Source organism: Triturus cristatus, chromosome 9 (assembly GCF_964204655.1).
Source record: "Triturus cristatus chromosome 9, aTriCri1.1, whole genome shotgun sequence".
Taxonomy (NCBI): Eukaryota; Metazoa; Chordata; class Amphibia; order Caudata; family Salamandridae; genus Triturus; species Triturus cristatus.
In genome coordinates, this window is record NC_140592.1 from 1,192,653,113 (window position 1) to 1,192,675,116 (window position 22,004).

General features: G+C 44.0%; 1 protein-coding gene across 3 annotated transcripts in view; it reads left to right on the top strand.

The window, feature by feature from the left end:
- Positions 1-21,660, top strand: part of LOC146799614 (galectin-related protein-like) — a 56,532-nt gene extending 34,872 nt beyond the window's left edge. The window contains exons 4-5 of one of the 3 annotated variants that reach the window (XM_085627203.1): positions 7,208-7,322; positions 8,545-10,965. In XM_085627203.1, coding sequence (XP_085483329.1) covers positions 7,208-7,322; positions 8,545-8,639 — 210 coding nt within the window. In that variant the 3' untranslated portion in view covers positions 8,640-10,965. Of the gene's footprint in view, positions 1-7,207; positions 7,323-8,544; positions 10,966-19,383 lie in introns of those variants that run through there. The other 2 variants (XM_085627204.1, XM_085627202.1) reach the window with 2 other exon arrangements.
- Positions 21,661-22,004: the final 344 nt, after the last annotated feature.

A 22,004-nucleotide genomic window follows, 5' to 3' on the forward strand; every position in this document is an offset into this window, starting at 1 on the left:
GAGCGTAATGCTCAATCACCTGAACGTGTCGTTGACAAGCCCAAAAATGAGAGACTCAACCAGGCGGTGAAGACAGAGTACGCTCGTTGTTGGTGAAGGGGGGTCTTAATCAACCCTTCGAAATGATGAGCTTTGTGGTCGTGTGACCAATTGGAGCACGCTTCATGCAGTAAGTGCCAAGAAGGTGTAACCACCATTACCTTATCTTTATCTTGGCCACCAGGGTTGGAGAAGTGAACCCCTAATGAGAGAAGAGAAATGTGGTCAGTCAATGCGAGGGGAGGAAAACAATTATACCCCTGGTGAGGGAATGAGAGCATTCACCTATGGGAAAATCCACTTATAGTGCCCTGTGGGAGGAGGGAGCCGCTATTTATTTTGGTGCTGCGATACACAACTAGTTGTAAAGAGAATGGCTAAATTAGATGAACATGGTCCTTCAGGGGAATAGGTATGTACGGCCCATTGGGGACTCACCTCTAAACAGAAAACTAGTGGCACGTTGGCATACCAGGAAGAGCCACCGAATGGCACTGCTTTCGGCACAGCTGCTTCTACGCTCGGTTTATTGAGTGAGTCCATTGACAAAGAGGAGTGTGCTTGAAAAGGAAAAATTCCTTTAGCATGTATGTGCTGGGACTGCTCAGTCAACGACAATGCTGAGTGTTGGCAAAGTTGAGGCTGAAGTACCAGGTAAAAACTAGAACGATGATCGCTTCAGCAATAAGCATGGGCAGGGCTCACATATTAGATGGCCTTCAGACAAAATATTCGGTACAAGATGTCGACCTACCAAAATATCGAGTAAAAAATATAGTGATATGGTAATATCGTCAGCAAGAATATTGTTGTCAAGAATATCGAATTTAAGGTGTTACATTGTTTTTTAAAATATCGAAGTCATTAATATCGTTTACAAAAATATAGGGGCATATCAACAAGGGCTTTATCTCTGCTTTTTTGGCTTTAAAAGCCAAAAAAGCAGAGATAAAACTAGCACCCTATCAACAACAGGATGCTAACATGCAAATTTGCATGTTAGCACCCTTTTACTCTACGCTTCCCCTTGCATCTCTAATGAGATGCAAAGGGGGCGTACCAGAGTAAAATAATAGGAGAAATGTCGCTAAGCGACATTTCTCCTATTATCAAGAATATCGCTAACCCTGTTAGAGACAAAAAAAGCAGCGCTAACCGCGGTTAACGCTGCTTTTTTACGTCTGGTATTTTTCTGACTTAGCCATGTGTTATGGCTGTCTTTTTGCCAGCTCTCTGGAGAAGGAGAATGATGGAGAGTGACTCCAGCCTATCACCCCCATAGCATAGGGATTAGGCCGATAAACAGGGACCTTGTCTTACAGATATAAGGGCATTTTCGTGCCATTTCTCTTAGAGTAAGGCTTATGAATTTAAGTGAGGGGTTAGATATATAAGTATTAGTCATGATTTACTCATTTGCTAACATGCCGATCTGTTTCTCATGGAGCTATGCATATTATGGGCTCCGTAGGCCTTAAGCGAGACAGACTCCATTTTGCTTTCTGCCTGGTAGCTCGAGAAGGCTTTCTAGGTTAAAAGTGATGTTTTAGTTTTAAGCTGTTGTTCGCTTGGAGAGAACCGGTTCAGGCTGACCCTTATCGAAGGAATGTATTTTTCTCCACTCCGAAGACACAACTTCAGGCTGGCCAGCTGGGAAAGTGTCCTTGGTACGGGGAGGTACAAGAATTTGGTGGGCGGCAGGTTACTGGCCGTGAATTTCCATGAAGGAACGGGCTTTTGATATTAGCAAAGGTGTTAGTCTTTCAGTCAGTCAGTCCGTAGGCGGCATCTAGCCGTTAGCATCTCTGCCATTATTCATTTTTCATGGTGGACAAGTCGCCATCTTTGAAGTCGGAGAAAGATTTAAGACCGAAACTCTCTGAAGATAGACTGAACGAGAAGTGGCGCGGAGCGCACTAACCCAGAGAGAGAGAGAGACGGTAGCTAATTAACAGCAAGGTTCCGAGGTCCTGAGGGAGAGCAGACGAGTTTGAGCCTATCAGTGCAGACGTGTACTTGTGACGGCTGAGGGTGACTGCAAGGCGAGCCAGGACCCAGAGACGAGACAGGAGCCTAGATGACTGCCGAGTCCCGATTTCCCATTAACCAGGTGAAGTCCGACCGATTCTTATAGTGCGTGCACCCTAATCTTTCTCTTTTATTTCTTGTGCAAATGTAATGCTGCATAGTAATGTGATTTATGTTTATGGTTAATAAATGCCCTAATTCATATAGAATTATCGTGTACCTGGTTCTTGTGTCCAATCTTGGTAAATGATGCTCCTAGTTGAGCACTGTTTAGACGAACGGATGAGAAATCCCGATCAGACGAATAGTTATCAAATAAAGAGGGAGTGAGTGGACCTTTGATGTCGTAAGCACGGAGTACACTATATAATCTGAATCCATATCCAAAGTTATTATTTTAGTTTTATCCTAAGTAGATTGCTAAGATATCATCCTAATAATGTTTCATAGGAATGTGGTCGTCGTTGATATGCGGCGTTAATGAGAGCGCTGGGGAGGATTACCAGCGTGTAGGGCTGCCGGATTGCAGCCCGTGTGTAAATGAGAGCGGCGGGAGGGATACCGCCGTGTAAGTTTCGCAGGATCGCGAACGATTTGGAAAAGGGAGCATTGGGTTCTGCAGGCCCGTGTGTAGACACGCCGGATTGCGTGTCAGATCTGCCCTAGGGTAGAACGGTCTGGGTCAGGGCGACCGCGAGGCCAACTGATGTGAATAAGATATTGTAGAAAATCCATATATGTATATTGTCATTCCCCATTCTTAGGTGCGACCTGTATATTCATCTTTATATCTACCCATTGTAAATACGATCTAAGAAGGGAAGGTGAGTACGTTTTGGCTGGGTCACAGGGGCCCCTGGGGGCTGATCCCATCTAAACAGAAAATCCAGCCATTACATCTGGCGTCACGAACTGTTTACGAAGCCTGTGTGCATTGTTTTGTTTTGATCTCGTTGGTTTGCGCTCGGCTTGTACGTATAAAATTTTGTTTATAATTGTGTATATAATTTTTTGCGTGTTAATATGTTTCCGAAAAAATCTCCGTCGGTTTTCAAATTACCGATTCAGATTCCCGGCTGGGAGTCTACGCCTTATGAGGCTTTAGCCCGTGAGTGGGCTGATTCTACTGGTTTGAGTGAAAATTGGTCTTCATGCTTGGAGCAGGCGGAGCCTGCCGATGTGATTTCATGCCTACAGAAAGCGCCAATAGTGAAAGGCGATGAGCTTCCTATTTTAGGACGCAGAGGATGGATTATTCTTAATGCATACAGAATTTTGCATGAGAAGTTTGTTCAACTACAGAAACAATTTAAAGATACGGAAGGACGGTGTGTTGAGTTGCAAAATGCGCATACTCTTTTACGTTGTCAAAATAAACTGCTTGCCGACAAACTTGAAACATATCAGACCATTGCCGAAAGAGCTGCGGTCCGTATTGCACGATATAAATACAAACATCGTCGTGGGCGCGTGTCGTCCCGCAAAGTGCGTATGCTTGTAGCGAAAGCTGGAATGGATTGGAACCCCGATGAGTGGGACGGTAATATCTGGGATTCTCATACTTCTGACTCCTCGGCAGAGGAGGGTGACAAGCGCGAGTCTTCTCGCTCCGGACGTGATTGTAAATCTGCTTCATGCATTGATTTGACTCCCGATTCTGACCGTGCTCGTTCTTCCCGTGCGGATGACGTAGCTTGCCCTGATTGTTCTGTTAAATCTAAGATGCGGGCTTCCTCGGAAGCTCTTCCCGCAGTTTCTGCTCATCCGATCTTTCGACGGAAATTACAACAAGCCCCTGGTAATCCGGGTGGTATCCCTCTTGACTGTATTGAAGATTTTACTCAGCAGGAGATTAGTGACATCCTGCAACGATTTAAACAACGGCCTGGTGAGGCCTTGCTTACCTGGATGGTGCGTCTTTATGAGCTTGGCGCTTCCGGTATTCTGCTCGATGCTGTTGATTGCTTACGATTTTGCTCTTTGAGTTCTGATTCTACTATTCAGGACCATTTTCGGAATTTTAATGGTAATGTCCAAACTTCTTTGCTCCAGCTTGCGTCTGATGGCTGTAATCATAAATATCCAACAGAGTCTGATTGGCCCTCTGACGACAAGCCGTGGTACACTCTGCGCGATGCGTCGCAACGTTTAAAGGAAGAAGTCATGAAAACTTGTATCTTCCTTAGTACTGCTGACAGGTTATTGGATGGTTTGTTAACATCTTCCGTGCGTAACCGCATTATACGTACTTCTCCTGTTGCTTACAAGCAGGTCATGATGACATTGTTGATTAATCAAACTGGCAATCCTTTGTCTGCTGTGCTTGAGTCTGTTCGTCAGCTTGGTGAGCTGGGTGAATGGTTTAAACCTGAAAGACAATCCCGACCTGAGGGTCGTACTGGAGGGGACTATAAGTTCTCTAGACGTGACATGTTTCTTGCTCTCATTGCTGATGGTGTCAAAAGGGAAGAGATCGATGGTGAACCTAATAATATCCTATGGGATGTGTTTCGTAAGCGTGGTTTGGATCGGAAGGAAGGTGCCCGTCGTGTGCGAAAGAATGATTATGATCGTGGTTCGGATGACAGTGGTGATGAGAGACGACGTGTGGATTCTGATCGCCGTGATGACCGGCGCCAAGAACGTGGTGGTTCCCCCCGTCGTAGTGATGGGAGGGGGAGAGAGGATGATCGTGGAAGGGGAAGGGATGATCGTGGTTCTAGCAGACATAGAGATGCAAGGCGTTATTCCCCTGATATACGAAGGAGGGAGGATCGTAATAGACTCTCTGACCGTAATTTACAACTTTTTGAACATGATACTAATCCGTTTCGTACTGGAGACGGATATGAACATCAAATCCTGCTACCGAAGAAAACTGAAAACATCTACCCTGATCTGTCTTGGTTGACGGAACGCAGGAAAAATGACTAGGAAATAGGTCAAGCTCCGGTACGCAGGTGGGCCCACAGAGATTACAGACCATATGTAGATATTGAGATTTTTTGGAAACATCGTAATATCCAAAGGGCCCGAGCGTTAGTTGATACTGGGGCGGAGGCCACTTTAATTCATGGTAAGTCAAGGAAATTTCATGGACAGTCTTTCACAATTACCGGCCTGGGTGGCAAAGAAACACCCGCAGTTCAAACTGCACTTGAGATTACAATTGGTAGGATTCCTCGTAGAGAATACTCTGTGTTGGTTGTGCCACTTTTGGAATATATTATTGGAATTGACATTTTGAAAGGTATGACTTTGCATTTGGATGATGGTTACTATCAGTTTGGTACTAGACAGTACATTTCGACCAGACCCGTACGGGTTGGCCGTTTACGCATGCCACCTATTAAGATCCCTTTAGCGACGAAAGTGATTTCTCAAAAACAATATCGCATCCCAGGTGGTCATGAAGAAATTACAGCTACGATTCAGGATTTGGTTGACGCAGGAGTCATTACTCCGGTCACATCTGCTTGGAATAATCCTGTTTGGCCCGTGCGCAAAAGTGACAACTCTTGGCGCATGACTGTTGATTATCGAGAATTGAACAAACATACTCCTAAATTGACTGTGGCAGTGCCTGACATTGTTACATTGATTGAGAGAATTCAAAAGCATCCAGGTACATGGTATGCTTCTATCGATATTGCTAATGCATTCTTTTCGATTCCAATTGCCCCCGAATGCCAGGAACAATTCAGTTTTACATGGAATGGACGTCAAATGACGTTCCGGAGTCTTCCTCAAGGCTATGTACATAGTCCTACGATCTGTCACCGGCTGGTGGCGGAACATTTGTCTGAAGTGCCCACGAATACACAAGTTCAAATTTGTCATTATATTGACGACATTTTGATTCAAGGTGATACGCAAGACCAGGTACAGTCTCATTTGGATCAGATTATTGACTGTTTGCGAGCAAAGGGTTGGGAAATAAATCCTGACAAATTACAAACTCCATCTCAAGCTGTAAAATTTTTAGGAATCAATTGGCATGAGGGTCACAGAGAGGTGATCCCACAAGTTAAACGTAAAATCCTTGATTTTGCTGTTCCCAGAAATAGGAAAGAGGCGCAGTCCTTCATTGGGTTGTTTGGATTCTGGCGCCAACATATTCCCCATTTGAGTCAAATCTTGGCTCCACTGTACCGAGTCACTCGTAAAAAGAATGCGTTTGAGTGGGGTGAACCTCAACAGACTGCTTTTAATTTGGCTAAAGAAGCTATTCAGTATGCTTTGGATTTGTGGCCTGTGAGTGACGGTGATGTTGATTTGAATGTGTCCGTGGAAGGTCTGTATGCCAATTGGAGTTTATGGCAAAAGCAGGGCAGACAAAAAGTGCCATTAGGTTTTTGGACCAAAAAATTGCCAGAGGCTGGTGAGCGTTACTCACCTTTTGAAAAACAGTTGCTTGCTTGTTACTGGGCTCTGGTGGATACCGAGCAATTGACTTTAGGCCATGCTGTGATTTTGAGGCCTGAAATTCCCATCATGCAATGGGTTTTGAGTTCACCGAAGTCCCATCGAATTGGACATGCTCAGGAGGCTAGTGTGATTAAATGGAAATGGTACATTCAGGACAGGGCACGTGTGGGTCCGAAAGGTGTGGCGGTTTTACATGAGCGAGTGGCGCAGGCGCCCTCCAATGAGGCTGAAAGTGAGTGTTCGGTTCCCGTAGTGCAGGAGTCTCCCGTGAAGTGGGGTAAATCATTTGATGATCTGTCCGTGGAGGATAGAAAACATGTGTGGTTTACGGATGGTTCTGCGAAATTCATTGGTGACAAGAGACATTGGAAAGCAGTGTCCTACAATCCGATTACACAGAAATTATTGAGCACAACTGGAGACGGTAAGAGTAGTCAATATGCTGAACTCTATGCGGTTTACCAAGTTTTGAAACAGGAGTTACCAGGTACATGTCATATTTTCACTGATTCTTGGTCCACTGCAAATGGACTAGCGGTGTGGTTGCCTACATGGCACTCGCACAATTGGGAATTGCACTCCAAGGAATTATGGGGTAAAGAATTGTGGCAAGAAATTTGGGAACTGCTTCCGCACAGTACTGTAACAATCTTTCACGTGGATGCTCATACTCCAATCGATTCCCTTGACAAATTTTTCCATAACATTGCAGATGGACAGTCTAAAATTTCTGAGGCAGTGGTTGACATGCAAGATTCTGATTTGGCGGGATTGGCGAAATGGGCCCATCAGAAGGCAGGACATTTTGGAGAGAAAGCCACTAACAGGTGGGCTGTTGATAGAGGAATTCATATTCCCTTTTCTTTAATTAAAGATGCCATTCTACATTGTCCCATTTGCCAACACTCTAGAAAGAAGGAGGTGCCTCAAATTGTTCGAGGTCACTTATATCGAGGTAAATTGCCCGCCCAAATTTGGCAGATTGATTATATTGGTCCGCTCCCCATGAGCAGAAATTGTCAATACATTTGTACAGTAGTTGATACTTATAGTGGCCTTTTGGTCGCTTTTCCTTGCAAGAATGCTACCCAAGTGAATACGATTAAAACCCTGGAGCTGATTATTCTATATTATGGTGTCCCATTCCAAATTCAATCAGACAATGCATCCCACTTTCGTGGAAGATTGGTGCAGGAATTCTGTATGGAAAACAATATCGACTGGGTATTTCACATTCCATACTATCCACAAGCTTCAGGACTGATTGAGAGAATGAATGGCTTGTTGAAAGAACAGTTGCGCAAGTTGACTGATGACCGTTACAGCCAGTGGAGAGATGTCCTACTTCAAGCTTTATTAATTCTGAATAACCGTCCTTTGTTGCATGCTGAATCTCCTTTGATGCGTTTGTTTCCTCCACATGTTGATGCGAAACCTAATTCTGTTGCTACCACTGTCACATATTGGGAAATTACCCCCGGTGCTTTGGCTCCATGTAGAGCAACCTCAGGTTCCGCAGGCCTCGACCTGCATGCTTTAAATGATGTACACTTCCCAGGGAAAGATCGAATAATTGTTGAAACTGGCATAGGTGTCTCTATACCTGCCGGTAGTTTTGGATTAATTGCCCCTAGATCTGGCCTGGCCCTGAAAGGTGTTCAAGTCCTTGGTGGTGTGATCGACAGTGATTATCAGGGAGAGATTAAGGTTCTCTTGCTTAATAGCAGTGAGATGGATTTGTTTATCAAAAAGTCTGACCGTGTTGCTCAACTATTGATTATGCCTGTCTTCAGTGGTGAGATCAAAAAAGGCTCTGCCCCAACGTTGCTAACTGTGCGTGGACAAAAAGGCTTCGGATCGTCTGATCTTCCTGGAGCTAAAATATGGGTGCAATCGCCTAAAAATCCTCCTGAACAGGCTGATATTATTGCGACCGGTCATGACAACACCGTTCTGGTGATGAAGCCAGGGAAAGATGGCTGGGAAGCTGTCCCAGCTGACAAATGTTATTTACGAGAATGATTAAGGCCTGTGTTTGTATTCTTTTAGATCATTCTTTGGACTGCTGCTGCAGGATGTGTCGTCGTTGGACTCCTTTTGGCTTGCTACGCCGGGAGAGGAGAGCATCTACCGACGCCGAGTGATGGGATAACAAGAGCCACGCGATCCGCGTGGCAGAAGTCCTCCAATTTTTGGATCACACTCGCGAAGCGAGTGACGAACTCTCCGCATTTTTGCCTTACCCCCATGAAATCGGTTACTGACATCTTATCGACCTGTTTGGTTGCTGTCCCTGCATCTACTGAAACCCTTCATCATGTATTTAATGTGTCCTATGCCCGACCTAATGTCATTTTGGGCGACTTCTTGGCCCATGAATTTTGTCCCTCATGTACTCTTCTTCCAGACCAGGATGTCCTTCTTAATTCCAGAATTACTACTTTTAATATTACCCCTGGTGACCTTTGCTTTATGATGACCTGCAATCCTAAGGCCATCTCTGAATGTCTGCGGTTGAAACTCCAAGCCGCTACTACTTTTTCATTTCATCAACGTTTGCTTTGTACAAAAAGACTTCCTAATTCATGTTTTTCAGTGAAGAACAATATGACTTGCAACAGTTTAGTTGTAGCCACTAGCCATTATCGTTCAATGTTGTTACCAGCTGGATGGCTCTTTTCATGCGGGAATTCATCTTGGCCCTATATTCCTGCGAATATTTCTGGTGGCCCGTGTGCCATCACTAGATTAAGTTTGCTAATGTTTTCTTCACATCCTCCTTCACATTCCCGTATTGTTCGTGACTCAATGTCCTTACATGACGACTGTGATTCCTCTGTTCATCTTTTTTCCAGATCAGAATATCTTGGTTTGTCTTTTTCTATTATTGGTGTTCCTGCATTAGCCGTTTATAATGCTAAAACAATAGGCAAGATGGCCTGCTGGATGGTCAAGTCGATCAACCAAACTTCTACTGTTTTGTCAGATTTATTGTTAGATTCCCAAGGTGAACGTAGAGCTATTTTGCAAAATCGTGCGGCCATCGATTATTTGCTGTTAAAATACGGGCATGAATGCTCTGAATTTGAAGGTCTATGCTGTTTTAATTTGTCTGACCATTCTAAAGATATCCAGTCCCATATTAATAAACTCCACGACTTGACTGCAGAAATTAGAGAACACATAGATCAGGGTTTCTTTGACTGGCTTTTTAACTGGCTCCCTGACATGCATTTTTTACGACAAATTTTGGGAGGGGTTATTATTATTGTCTGCATCCTTATAGCGATTTGCTGCTTTATTCAGTGTGTCCCTTCCCTGCTACAATTTTTTTAACTTACGAAGAGTCGTAGATCAGTTAGTTTTGTTTCATATTATTCATCTACTGACGTTAGCTCCATTTAGTTATTGGTTAATAGACTGGAGTCAAGGGGTGTAATGTTATGGCTGTCTTTTTGCCAGCTCTCTGGAGAAGGAGAATGATGGAGAGTGACTCCAGCCTATCACCCCCATAGCATAGGGATTAGGCCGATAAACAGGGACCTTGTCTTACAGATATAAGGGCATTTTCGTGCCATTTCTCTTAGAGTAAGGCTTATGAATTTAAGTGAGGGGTTAGATATATAAGTATTAGTCATGATTTACTCATTTGCTAACATGCCGATCTGTTTCTCATGGAGCTATGCATATTATGGGCTCCGTAGGCCTTAAGCGAGACAGACTCCATTTTGCTTTCTGCCTGGTAGCTCGAGAAGGCTTTCTAGGTTAAAAGTGATGTTTTAGTTTTAAGCTGTTGTTCGCTTGGAGAGAACCGGTTCAGGCTGACCCTTATCGAAGGAATGTATTTTTCTCCACTCCGAAGACACAACTTCAGGCTGGCCAGCTGGGAAAGTGTCCTTGGTACGGGGAGGTACAAGAATTTGGTGGGCGGCAGGTTACTGGCCGTGAATTTCCATGAAGGAACGGGCTTTTGATATTAGCAAAGGTGTTAGTCTTTCAGTCAGTCAGTCCGTAGGCGGCATCTAGCCGTTAGCATCTCTGCCATTATTCATTTTTCATGGTGGACAAGTCGCCATCTTTGAAGTCGGAGAAAGATTTAAGACCGAAACTCTCTGAAGATAGACTGAACGAGAAGTGGCGCGGAGCGCACTAACCCAGAGAGAGAGAGAGACGGTAGCTAATTAACAGCAAGGTTCCGAGGTCCTGAGGGAGAGCAGACGAGTTTGAGCCTATCAGTGCAGACGTGTACTTGTGACGGCTGAGGGTGACTGCAAGGCGAGCCAGGACCCAGAGACGAGACAGGAGCCTAGATGACTGCCGAGTCCCGATTTCCCATTAACCAGGTGAAGTCCGACCGATTCTTATAGTGCGTGCACCCTAATCTTTCTCTTTTATTTCTTGTGCAAATGTAATGCTGCATAGTAATGTGATTTATGTTTATGGTTAATAAATGCCCTAATTCATATAGAATTATCGTGTACCTGGTTCTTGTGTCCAATCTTGGTAAATGATGCTCCTAGTTGAGCACTGTTTAGACGAACGGATGAGAAATCCCGATCAGACGAATAGTTATCAAATAAAGAGGGAGTGAGTGGACCTTTGATGTCGTAAGCACGGAGTACACTATATAATCTGAATCCATATCCAAAGTTATTATTTTAGTTTTATCCTAAGTAGATTGCTAAGATATCATCCTAATAATGTTTCATAGGAATGTGGTCGTCGTTGATATGCGGCGTTAATGAGAGCGCTGGGGAGGATTACCAGCGTGTAGGGCTGCCGGATTGCAGCCCGTGTGTAAATGAGAGCGGCGGGAGGGATACCGCCGTGTAAGTTTCGCAGGATCGCGAACGATTTGGAAAAGGGAGCATTGGGTTCTGCAGGCCCGTGTGTAGACACGCCGGATTGCGTGTCAGATCTGCCCTAGGGTAGAACGGTCTGGGTCAGGGCGACCGCGAGGCCAACTGATGTGAATAAGATATTGTAGAAAATCCATATATGTATATTGTCATTCCCCATTCTTAGGTGCGACCTGTATATTCATCTTTATATCTACCCATTGTAAATACGATCTAAGAAGGGAAGGTGAGTACGTTTTGGCTGGGTCACAGGGGCCCCTGGGGGCTGATCCCATCTAAACAGAAAATCCAGCCATTACACCATGATATCCTATGGAAGGAGGATATCATGGCTAAGTTTGTCTGTCCCTATCAACAAGCTAACGTGAGATTATCGCTGGGTTTCCAGCGATAATCTCAAGTTAGCCACTTAGCGTGAGGATTTTTATCGCTATTGAGATAAGCGTTGCTAATAGCACGTTATCTCAGCGATAAAAATCAACGCTAGCCGGCGATAATTATCCTAGCGCTAAGTGCGCTTAGCGATAATTATCGCCGGTTGTTGTTGATATGCCCCATGGTTGGTTGTAATTTAGTTTTTTAAATTATTGTTATGTATTTTAGTATAGGGTTTAAATGTATATGATGTAATTTGTTTGTATAATTATTGTTTATGTTTCTTAATATAGTTGTTACATTTTTTATAGTTATTAAATATAATGTAATTACTTTTTGTGATTTTTTAATACCGTAGCGGGTTGTGGGTTTATATGGGTACATGTTGGGACGTAATGTAATTATAATACATTAATGACTATTTTTTTAATTAATATTATTTATTTAACTGATAATTAATTATATTAATTGTGCAATTTATGTGTTTTTATTTAATTTTTCATGTGTGGCATGTGGGGTTTGTAGAGATACAGAATAGGCTGTAATTTAATTTGATTTAATTAATAATTAGTTGTTAATTAATATTACATATTTAGTTGATAATTAATTATGTTAATTGTGTAAAATAAATTTAGGTGCTGGTTGTGGAGTTTAAAGTGGTGCAGGGTGGGGAGTAAATTAATTCAAATTAATTAATAATTAGTTGTTAATTATTATAATTATTATTTAGGTGCCGACTCGTATCCGTATTTTTTTACGTACAAATCGTACAAGTGCCGTACAAATGGCAAAGTACGATTCGTACGTGAAAAATACATACGAATGACCTCGGGAAAAGTCTACGAGACGTCCCTGGACAGTTTTACGTACGAGTCGTAAAACTGAAGTCCGAGCGCACAAGTCCGATCTGTACCAGCGTCCCGAATACACAAGCGTATGGAAAATGTCCCGTACGGAGCGAACTTTGTACGACCCCTACCCCGGGTACACTTGTGCCTGGGGTACGAGTCGTACGGCCCCCACCAGCCTCCCACCCCTCCCGCGTACGTCTGCACCGTACCCCCAGCCCCCCGTATGTATGTGCCGTACCCCCACCCCCGTATGTACGCGCCATACCATCACCCCCGTATGTACGTGCCGTACCCCTACCCCGTATGTACGTGCCGTACCCCCACCCCTGTATGTACACACCGTACCCCCACCCCCGTATGTATGTGCCGTACCCCCAGCGCGTAGCGCTGGGGGTGCGGCGTGTACATACGGGGGTGAGGGTACGGCGCGTACATACGGGGGTGGGGGTATGGCACGTACCGGGCCCCCTTTTCCTCGTGCATCGCGGTGTACTTAGCTTTTCTGGCACTTTTTGGCTCCCGTAAAAATATAGCCGTGCGGAGTGCTGTGGGTACGAATCGTACTTGCTGGTCCGTAAAACGCTGCCTGACTCCGTGCGGACGTCGCGTACGCGCTGTCCAGGATCGGAATTGTATGTATTTTTTAGCCGCACGGTGTTTTTAACGATTCGTACGGAAATGGTATTTCTGTACGAATCGTGGTTGCTGGTTTGTACGGTGGAATTCCCGGGTACGAGTCGTACGGAGAAAACGCTCCGTACAACCATTTGCACACGGGTTTTACAGGATCGGAATCGGCACCTTAATAGATAATTAATTATGTTAATTGTGTAATTATTTTTGTTGTTGCGGGGTTTATAGGGGTCCAGGGTAGGGAGTAAATTAATAAACATTTTGTTGTTAATTAATAGTATTTATTTAATTGATAAATAATTATCTTAACTGTGTAATATTTTTTAAAATGTTAGGTGTGGGGTTTAATGGGGTACAGGGTGGAAGGTAAATTAATTATAAGTAATTATTATTTATATTTTCAATTAACAGCAATTATTTAGTTGATCATTCATTTTATTAATTGTGTAATTACATTTATTTAATTTAAATTTTAGGTGTGGGTTTTGGGTTTTGAAGGAGTGTATTTTAATTAGGTAATAATTAATTTTTTTATTGATATTAATTATTAAATTAATAATTACTTTTCTCAATTGTGTAATAGTTTTTTTGTAAATTTGTAGGAGCGTATTGTGTGTTTTCGGTGGGGGTATATTGTGGTAAGCAAATTATTTATATTTAAAAAAGAATAATTTTTTTATTAATGATAGTTCAATTTGCTTTTTAAAGTTAAGTTTTAGGTGTGGGTTGTGAGTTTTGTGGGGTTAAATGGTGGGAAATAACTAAATTAAAATTATTTAAGAAATATTTTTTTGCTAAATAATGTATAAATACAAATTACATGAAAAATATATGTATTTTAATTATAATAATATTTGCAGTTACTTATTATGTAACATTATGATATGTATTTATTTCAACATCTTTATATTTGTATTTGTTTACTATATTTTTTGCATTATTTTATTGCATTGAAGGGAATTTGTTTGTTTCTAATGTTGCAGTGACTGTAGTGGGAATAGAACATTTTACCCTTCCGCAATCCAACACTTTCCCTACTTTTGCACTTATTGAAGTGGGAATAGTACATTTTACCACTACGCAATCCAACACTTTCCCTACTGTTGCACTCATTGAAGTTGGAATAGTAAATTTGACCCCTCTGTAATCCAACACTTTCCTTACTGTTGAACTGACAGGAGTGGAAATAGTAAATGTTACCCCTCCGCAGTCCAACACTTTTCCTTCTGTTACACTGACTGGAGTGGCGATAGTTAATTTTACCTCTTCGCAATCCAACATTTTCCCTACTGTTGAACTGAGTAGAGTGAGAATAGTTAATTTTACCTTTCCGCAATCCAACACTTTCTCTAGTGTTGCATTGAGTGTAGTGGCACTTGTAAATGTTACACCTCCTGAGTATGACATTTTGGAACTGATTACTACTGCTGTGGTCCGACCGGCGCATTCCGATGTGTACTGTTGGAGGCAGCAGTCGGAGGTACCGAGCTGATGCAATCCGACAGGGTCGGTCGGAAAGGCCTCATAATCCCTTAAGGACAGCATTTCGCACATCGAGATTATGATGTTGGTTTCCAACAGCGAATCCATGTTGACCTTTCCGACATGGAAAGGGTGTCAGAAACGACATTTGGGGTCACTAGCAGGGCCCCTTACCCCTGGCCCACCACATCTGGGCTTGGTCGGCGCCTATGTAGCCCACCTGAATATCCCTACACCATGTGGCAGGCACCATGAGGTGCCTGCCACACAGTGCAGGGATGTTCGCTGACCCCCATTTCTCAATGGGAGCTTGTGCTGCAGGCGGCTTCCACCCGCTGCACAAGCTCCTATTGAGAAATGGGAGCTTACGGATGCACCATGTACGGTCGTATCCAATCAATGCGGTTGGTTCTGCCGACCTGATGCCAGTCGATTCCCAATCCACAGCGATGTCAGTTTGAGGCAACTTCGACCAACTTCGTAATCAGGTCCTTTGTCTACTCTTTTGATACAGTGGAACACAAAACACTGATTCACAGGCTGGAGAAAGCAGGGATACAGGACAGCGCCCTAAGATGGATAGTGTCATTCCTAAAAGACCGATCCTTTCAGACAACGGAATGCAGACATTACTCAGATGCTCTAGAGAGCACATGCGGAGTACCACAGGGCACAGTCCTCAGTCTCACACTATTTAATCTCTACATGCAACCTCTGGCCGAGATTGTCCAGGAATTCAGGCTATCAATCGTATCCTTTGCTGATGATACCCAACTGGTAGCCACAGTGGCAGAGGGTCCTAAATCAAACCGCATCCAAGTGGTTCCTTGTATGCAAAAAGTAGCAAAATGGATGACTAGCTATAGGTTAAAATTGAATGGTGACAAAACAGAACTTATGTTCCTAGGAAATATTTCCCCACCACGAGTCACCATTAACTGGCCAAAAGGACTGGGATGTCCTCCCAGCTTTAAAAAGTCCATAAAGATTCTGGGAATGTGGATGGATCACAATCTCTCCATGGAAACACAAGCTAGGAAATTGGCTGCCACTTGTTTTGGAATACTATGTATGCTTCGTATAATTCTATATCTTATTCCCGAGCCAACCTGGAGAACAGTTATACAGTCCCTGATGGTCTCACAACTGGATTACGGGAATTCCCTTTATCTGAGATCACCCAAATACGTGGTGAGCAGACAGCAAATGGTACAAAATGCAGCTGCCTGGCTGCTTAGAAGTACACCCAGGCATGAATCAGCGAAAGGTGCATTGAGATTACTTCACTGGCTACTGATACAGGCCAGGGTCAAATTTAAATCGTTATGGATAGCGCATAAAGCTATGAACGGCAAGGGCCCGGACCCTCTCAGAGCACTCCTCACCCCATATACCCCGAAAGAGCTCTAAGATCCTCCTCAGATCTTCTCATCAAGACCACAAGGATAAAGAGATCAAGAGAGGGAGGAAGATCATTTTGGCTAAAAAAGCTATGGAACTTCATGCTGAAAAAACTGAGACTGCTCACGGATTAATTAAGCTTCAGGAAAAAATTTAAGACATGGTTGTTCCCTGGATAAACCTCCGGACCACCTGTTATCGCTCGCTCCTCAGCGCTGGGAAGCCCCTGGGCAACTATGCGCTCCGTAAACCCCCCCCAAACATAAACTCTTGTATAATTTGTAGTGGGAATAGTATATGTATTAATTCACATTGAAAAGAAACTGAGATTTTGATTAATGTTCTTGATCTTATTGGTGGTCAAATTACAAGCCATTCAATTGCCACATTTGTAGTGTCCCAAAACAGGTGGGAGACCCAGGAGGGGATGGATAGTGTTGTCATTGCGCTTGGGGTTGCGTGCCCTCACTAGGTGGTCCTTAATGTTGCTTCTTCTTTTGAAAGAAAACAAAGATGGTCCCAGTGACAAATTAGCAGTGTATTGGGCAGTCCAATGTTTTCTAATGCTTTTTCAGTTTGTTGCTGTTGGAACAAAAGGCAGTGACACATGTGAACTTGCTCATGGGTGTTCTGTCTTTGGGTTGTAGGAGAATCTCCGTGTGAGTAGCAATGCACGTTTGAGTGAATGTTTTTTCAGCTGTATGGGCGACCCAATTTCTTGGAGTTTGTTGAAAAGTGTTTCAATTTCTCTGAAGAAGTCTTCCTTGAATTTACAATTGCGACGAATGCGCAAGTACTGGCCATAGGTGAAGCCATCTCTAAGGGCACAGAGGTGAGATCTGGAGTACTGGAGTAGTGTGTTCTTCAGTTTCTTTTTGTATTCAAATATTTTATTTGAGTTTTCAAATGTGAGTTACAATCATAGAAAGTAGCAACATTACAGATAAAGAATAAGGGAGACTGAATAGTACAAGCTTATTCAGGAAGTTTTAGTGCCGAAAACTTGGAGTAGGTACAACAGTATCTCACTGAAGGGTTCTACAATGCCCTTGGCGTATATAAAAGTGCTAAGGAACATGGTGTACCTCGATATAACAGTTTGAAGAACAGAGAAAAACTGCAGTGAGCAGTCATGTATGTAAATGTATGATAACAGTGCAGCAAGAAGGGCAGGTGGACTTTGAGGGTGCTGTGCTTACATGGGGTCGGCTAATAGAAATGGGGGGGGTGAGATTGCACAGCAGCACTTCTAGCTGTGGTGCCTTATGGAATAGAGGAGTGCGTTGGAGGCATGGAACAATCAGGTGGGATCAGCCTTGTTTACCTCCAGTTGGAAGTGCGTCAGTAGTGCAACCCAATGGGTGGATATCAGGCAGCGTATATCCTCATATCTGAGGGCATCTTCTTCCACTATACCCCACTTGTGTACCACTCCATACCAGGCAGCCATTGAAGGGGTGGCAGGGGATTGCCAATACAATGTTGGGGATTGCTTTACAAGGAAGAGTGCCAAGGATGCGAAGAGGTTTCGCACTTTCACCCGCTTTGTATGGCAAAAAATACCCAGGGAACTTGCCTCCCAAGTGTTGAGGTCCGTGAGCCCTGTGCCTGCGTGCAGTATGGTGTGTACTGTGTGCCAGAGAGGTGAGACCTGATGTGTTCCTCTTTGTTGGTTTGCAGAACAAGTTTCATATAGTTGGTTTCCAGAATCCTTAATTGTGATATCTAGGTAGTCAATTTGGATGTTGCTGTGGTGGTGTGTGAATCTGAGATCTGGTTGACAATAGTTCAGCTATTGGCAGAACTTGGTAAGTTGTTTTATTGCCTGACCATATCAAAAAGACTTTGGGGCCGATTACGATACTGCCCGTAAAGGCTCCGACCTTTGGTCGGAGCCTTTAGGGCCACATCATAATGGGCCGGTTGGTTTCCTTTAACCACCTCATTATGATGGAGGCGGTTGGAAAGGAAACCGGCCGGTCATTCCAGATGGCTTCTGATGGGCTTGGAGAGCCTGTCCCCCAGTCGTAATCCAGCCTGTAATCTCGAGGGTGGCTCTTTCCGCCCTTGAGATTACGATCATGGTTTCTGACATGGTTTCCATGCCGGTCTGTCCGACATGGAAACCATGTCGGAAAGCGTGTTAGGAGGCCCTCAGCAGGGCTGCCTTTGGTGCATGGGCTCCGGTTAATCCCTGAACCATGTGGCAGGCACCTGGAGGTGCCTGCCAAGGTGGTGCAGGGATGTACTACACCTCCCATTTCACGATGGCAGCATGCATTACAGCCGGTTTATGGCTGTAATGCATGCTCCCATAGTGAAAATAGGAATGCGACCAAACAGTGTTCGATCGCATCCTAATGGGGCGGTCGGGACCGCTGACCGGGTATCGGTCGGTCCTATGACTGAGCCGATGTCGGGCAGAAGTGATTCCGCCCAACATTATGAGTCCCTATGTCTATGTATATCTTCCATAGTCGTATTTTGGAAAGAAAGGGGTTGGTAGCATTTGGGACGTGTTGTGTCTCCATATTATCAAAAGAAAATTGCTTAATTTGAGGCAGGACTGTTTCCATAGATGTCCCCTTCTGTTGCCTATAAAATGTACACTCAAAAAGAAAATAGTTTTTGTGAAGGCTATTCCTAAAAGAGAAATAATGAAGTTAGTGGGGGCTTGTACTGGGGCAGGTCTGGAGTTGAGATGTTTGTTTTATCACCTGAATGCCTCCTGTCTGTGGTATATTGGTGTATAGAGATTCTATTTCCAACGTGACCAGAATCGCTGTGGTGGGATCAAAATGTTCTGCTTCAATCAAATTAATAAAGTGGGAGGTGCCTTTCACATATGTGAAAATAGAAAGAGTGCACACGACAAAGACTGGACGCTCCCACAAAGTACTGCCGCTGAATAAACGAGCGAGAGAGAGTCACTCTGCATAGCTCACACTGTTGTCAGTGTCATTGTTGTTTTAAAGCAGCTCCTCAAAGAGTGCGACTTGTGGGGTGGTCGGGGGCCATAATTGCATGACAAATGCATTTTAGTGCAGTGATGCAGACACCAGCACTAAAATATGCTAGTCTAACCCCTCATGCGTGGTACTTGGCAGAGCTGCCGCTTGCACGTGGACTATTGCAAGAAGGCCTTTCACTGCAGGAGTGCCCTGTGCGTATGACACGTCGGTTGTGGAGTTATAATTTAGTTCAATTTCGATGCAGCAATGTATTCATGTATTTCCCAGCAGCCTTTGCACCTCTTATGTACTAACACAGTGTTTGTTGTCTTGCAGATAGAGATCGTCTGTGAGCACCAGCAGATTCGGGTTCTTGTGGATGGACAGCAGATCTGCAACTTCGCCCATCGAGTGCAGCAAATTAAGACAGTGACTGCTTTAAGAGTCTCTGGGGATGCCAGGCTAACCAAAGTAGCATAAAGAGAACTCTGATGGAGAGATAACTAGAAGAAAACACAAAAACGTGCGTCCACAACATCACTTCAATTGCTTTCAGAATTCTTTGTTGAGAGACTGAAATATACTGGGCCAGGTGCATGTAGCCTGGGGAAATCTCAGCGAAGTGCTGCAGATCACAGCACATTTTAAGTTAGTTTGCACAAGGGCTGCCACATAGAACAGACAGTGCAGTTCCATACAATGAGGGTGGGCTTTTGATTATTAAAAAGGACTGCTTTGCAGCATGTGACAGCTTAACCAGAGTATTCTGAAATATTTGTATTCGTGATTTTTGTAAAATGCTACTAACTACAATATGGTGGCCTTGGGGTGCTTTCGGGCATAACAGGGAGTGTAAATAGCATTAGAGCCCAAGGGGTCATTCACAAGGAATTGGCATAGGGCAGCGCAGCAAGTCATCTTGCTGCCCAGCCCTGCGGCAACGTGAAAGGATGCATAGTATTTATGAAATACGGTACATTCATGTCCTTTCCTCTGAACTTGCGCACAATTTGCTGCCTATTGCGAATGTTGGCACCTGTGCACCAGGGTGCAAGGGCGCCTCCATTGCAGGCAGAATTGTTTTTGCGCACGAAGGGGCACATTCCTGCACATAATCAATCCTGAGAGGCGTTTTCCTCTTTCTATCTGTGCTCCAGAATGCAGCACACATGGAAAGAGGAAACATTGAGGAGAAATGAATTCATTTCTCCTCTTTAGCCTGCTCTGGGGAGTCGTAAAGTTTTAGTTTAGGTTTACTTAATTTTGTAAATCTGGGGCAGCGTCGTAATTCATGGGTGTTATGTAATAACACCCACCGCAATGCCCATGGAGCGCCTCCTCGACGCAGAGTAAACCAACACAGCGCTTTGCGCTGCCTTGCCTTACTCCATATCCATGAGACCATGCAAAGCCACGCAGGGTGGCCTTGCGTAGCCTCATAGATATTATTCAAAGTCCTGCGCCCCCGGAGTATCAAATAAAGTGATGCTCCGGGGGCGCAGGCCTCTTGTAAATAAGCCCCCAAGTGCTGGAAGTGCTGGAGGGGGTGGGGAGGATACTAGTCAATCATTCTCAGTGACCTTCAAACTTGTGTCACTTTGAGAGATGGGCTTCAAAAAGTCCCCGGTGTGATGGCCAAACCTCACAGGAGGACAATCTGGCCAAGTTACATCTTTAATTGTGAATGAGTAGGTACAAATCATTGATGCATGCAGTTGGCAAGGAAATGACTCATGCCCTCTTTTTCATTGTTGCTCACAATGAGTCACAGTATGGCAGTGCTTGAGCTGGTGGTTTCCAGTGCTCAGCACCAGTACTTAATTGTCAGCACCGGAGCTGGTGACAGTCATCCACAAGGTGGTGCTGTCTGCTTAGTTCAGAGGTGACCACAACAACAGTTAATTATCAATTCTATATATATTGAAAATTACTATCACCCGCTGCCCAAGCCAATCGTGTAGCTTTGGGGGCCTGAAATAGTCTGAATTCTCAAACCTGTAGGAGTGTGATGTTAGTAGTTGTGTTGTTAAAATCATTGGTAGCAGGGCAGGGGCTATGTGTTGTGCAAGCTGCAATGTCCTCTTGACAAGAGCCCTGCCACTTATTTTTTTACAAATGAAGCACTGGGTAAGTGATACACACAGTGGCCTCTCTTTTCTAATGCGAATGTATTGCATATATTAGCAAAACTGGCGCATGTAAACCATGTTGATTAAAACTGGACCACTGAGTGAGTAGAGTTACTATGACCTATGTATCCAGGACACAAATATAGCTCTTAGCAAGCACAAATGACAACCTACAAAGGATTATTTTTTGTCGAAATATATGGATTCAAAATGAAGACAGGTGTCAAACGTTTTACTTGGACTTGCCACATTAAAGGTGTACAAGTACTCAGACAGAGAGGTTCCATGTGTGTGGTGGAACCTGGACTAGGGTCTACATTACATCCCTGGGGCCAACACCCCTACTATTATGACCGTCCACCCCTACTATTATGACCGTTGAACGTGGGATTTTGCCTTTTAAGCATTTGTTTTTTCTTAGCAGTTTGGTGTATATTAGTATAATATTTGTTAAAACGTTTAATAAAAAAAATGTTGAACTTCACCAACCATTGTGCTGCATTTTATGTCTACCTAATATCAGTGGCGGCCTGGCACAGGCAAGTGCGGTGTGGCGGGGTGCGGTGCGGCGGAGGTGGGAGGGAAGTCGTCAAACGATGTAATAGGTATTATTTATTTAATGATACCTATTCCGTTGTCTTTCGACTTCCCCCCTGAATCCCCCCTCCCTGCCTCACCGCGCTTAACTGTGCCAGCCGCCACTGCCTAATATTGAAAATAGTAGACTGAGGGGGTTCATTTAGATGTTGGTGGCAACAACTCATTCTCTGAAAATTGATGCATGCCTTTTCCATCAGCCCAGGCCTCATTTAGAGTTCACAGGATAGT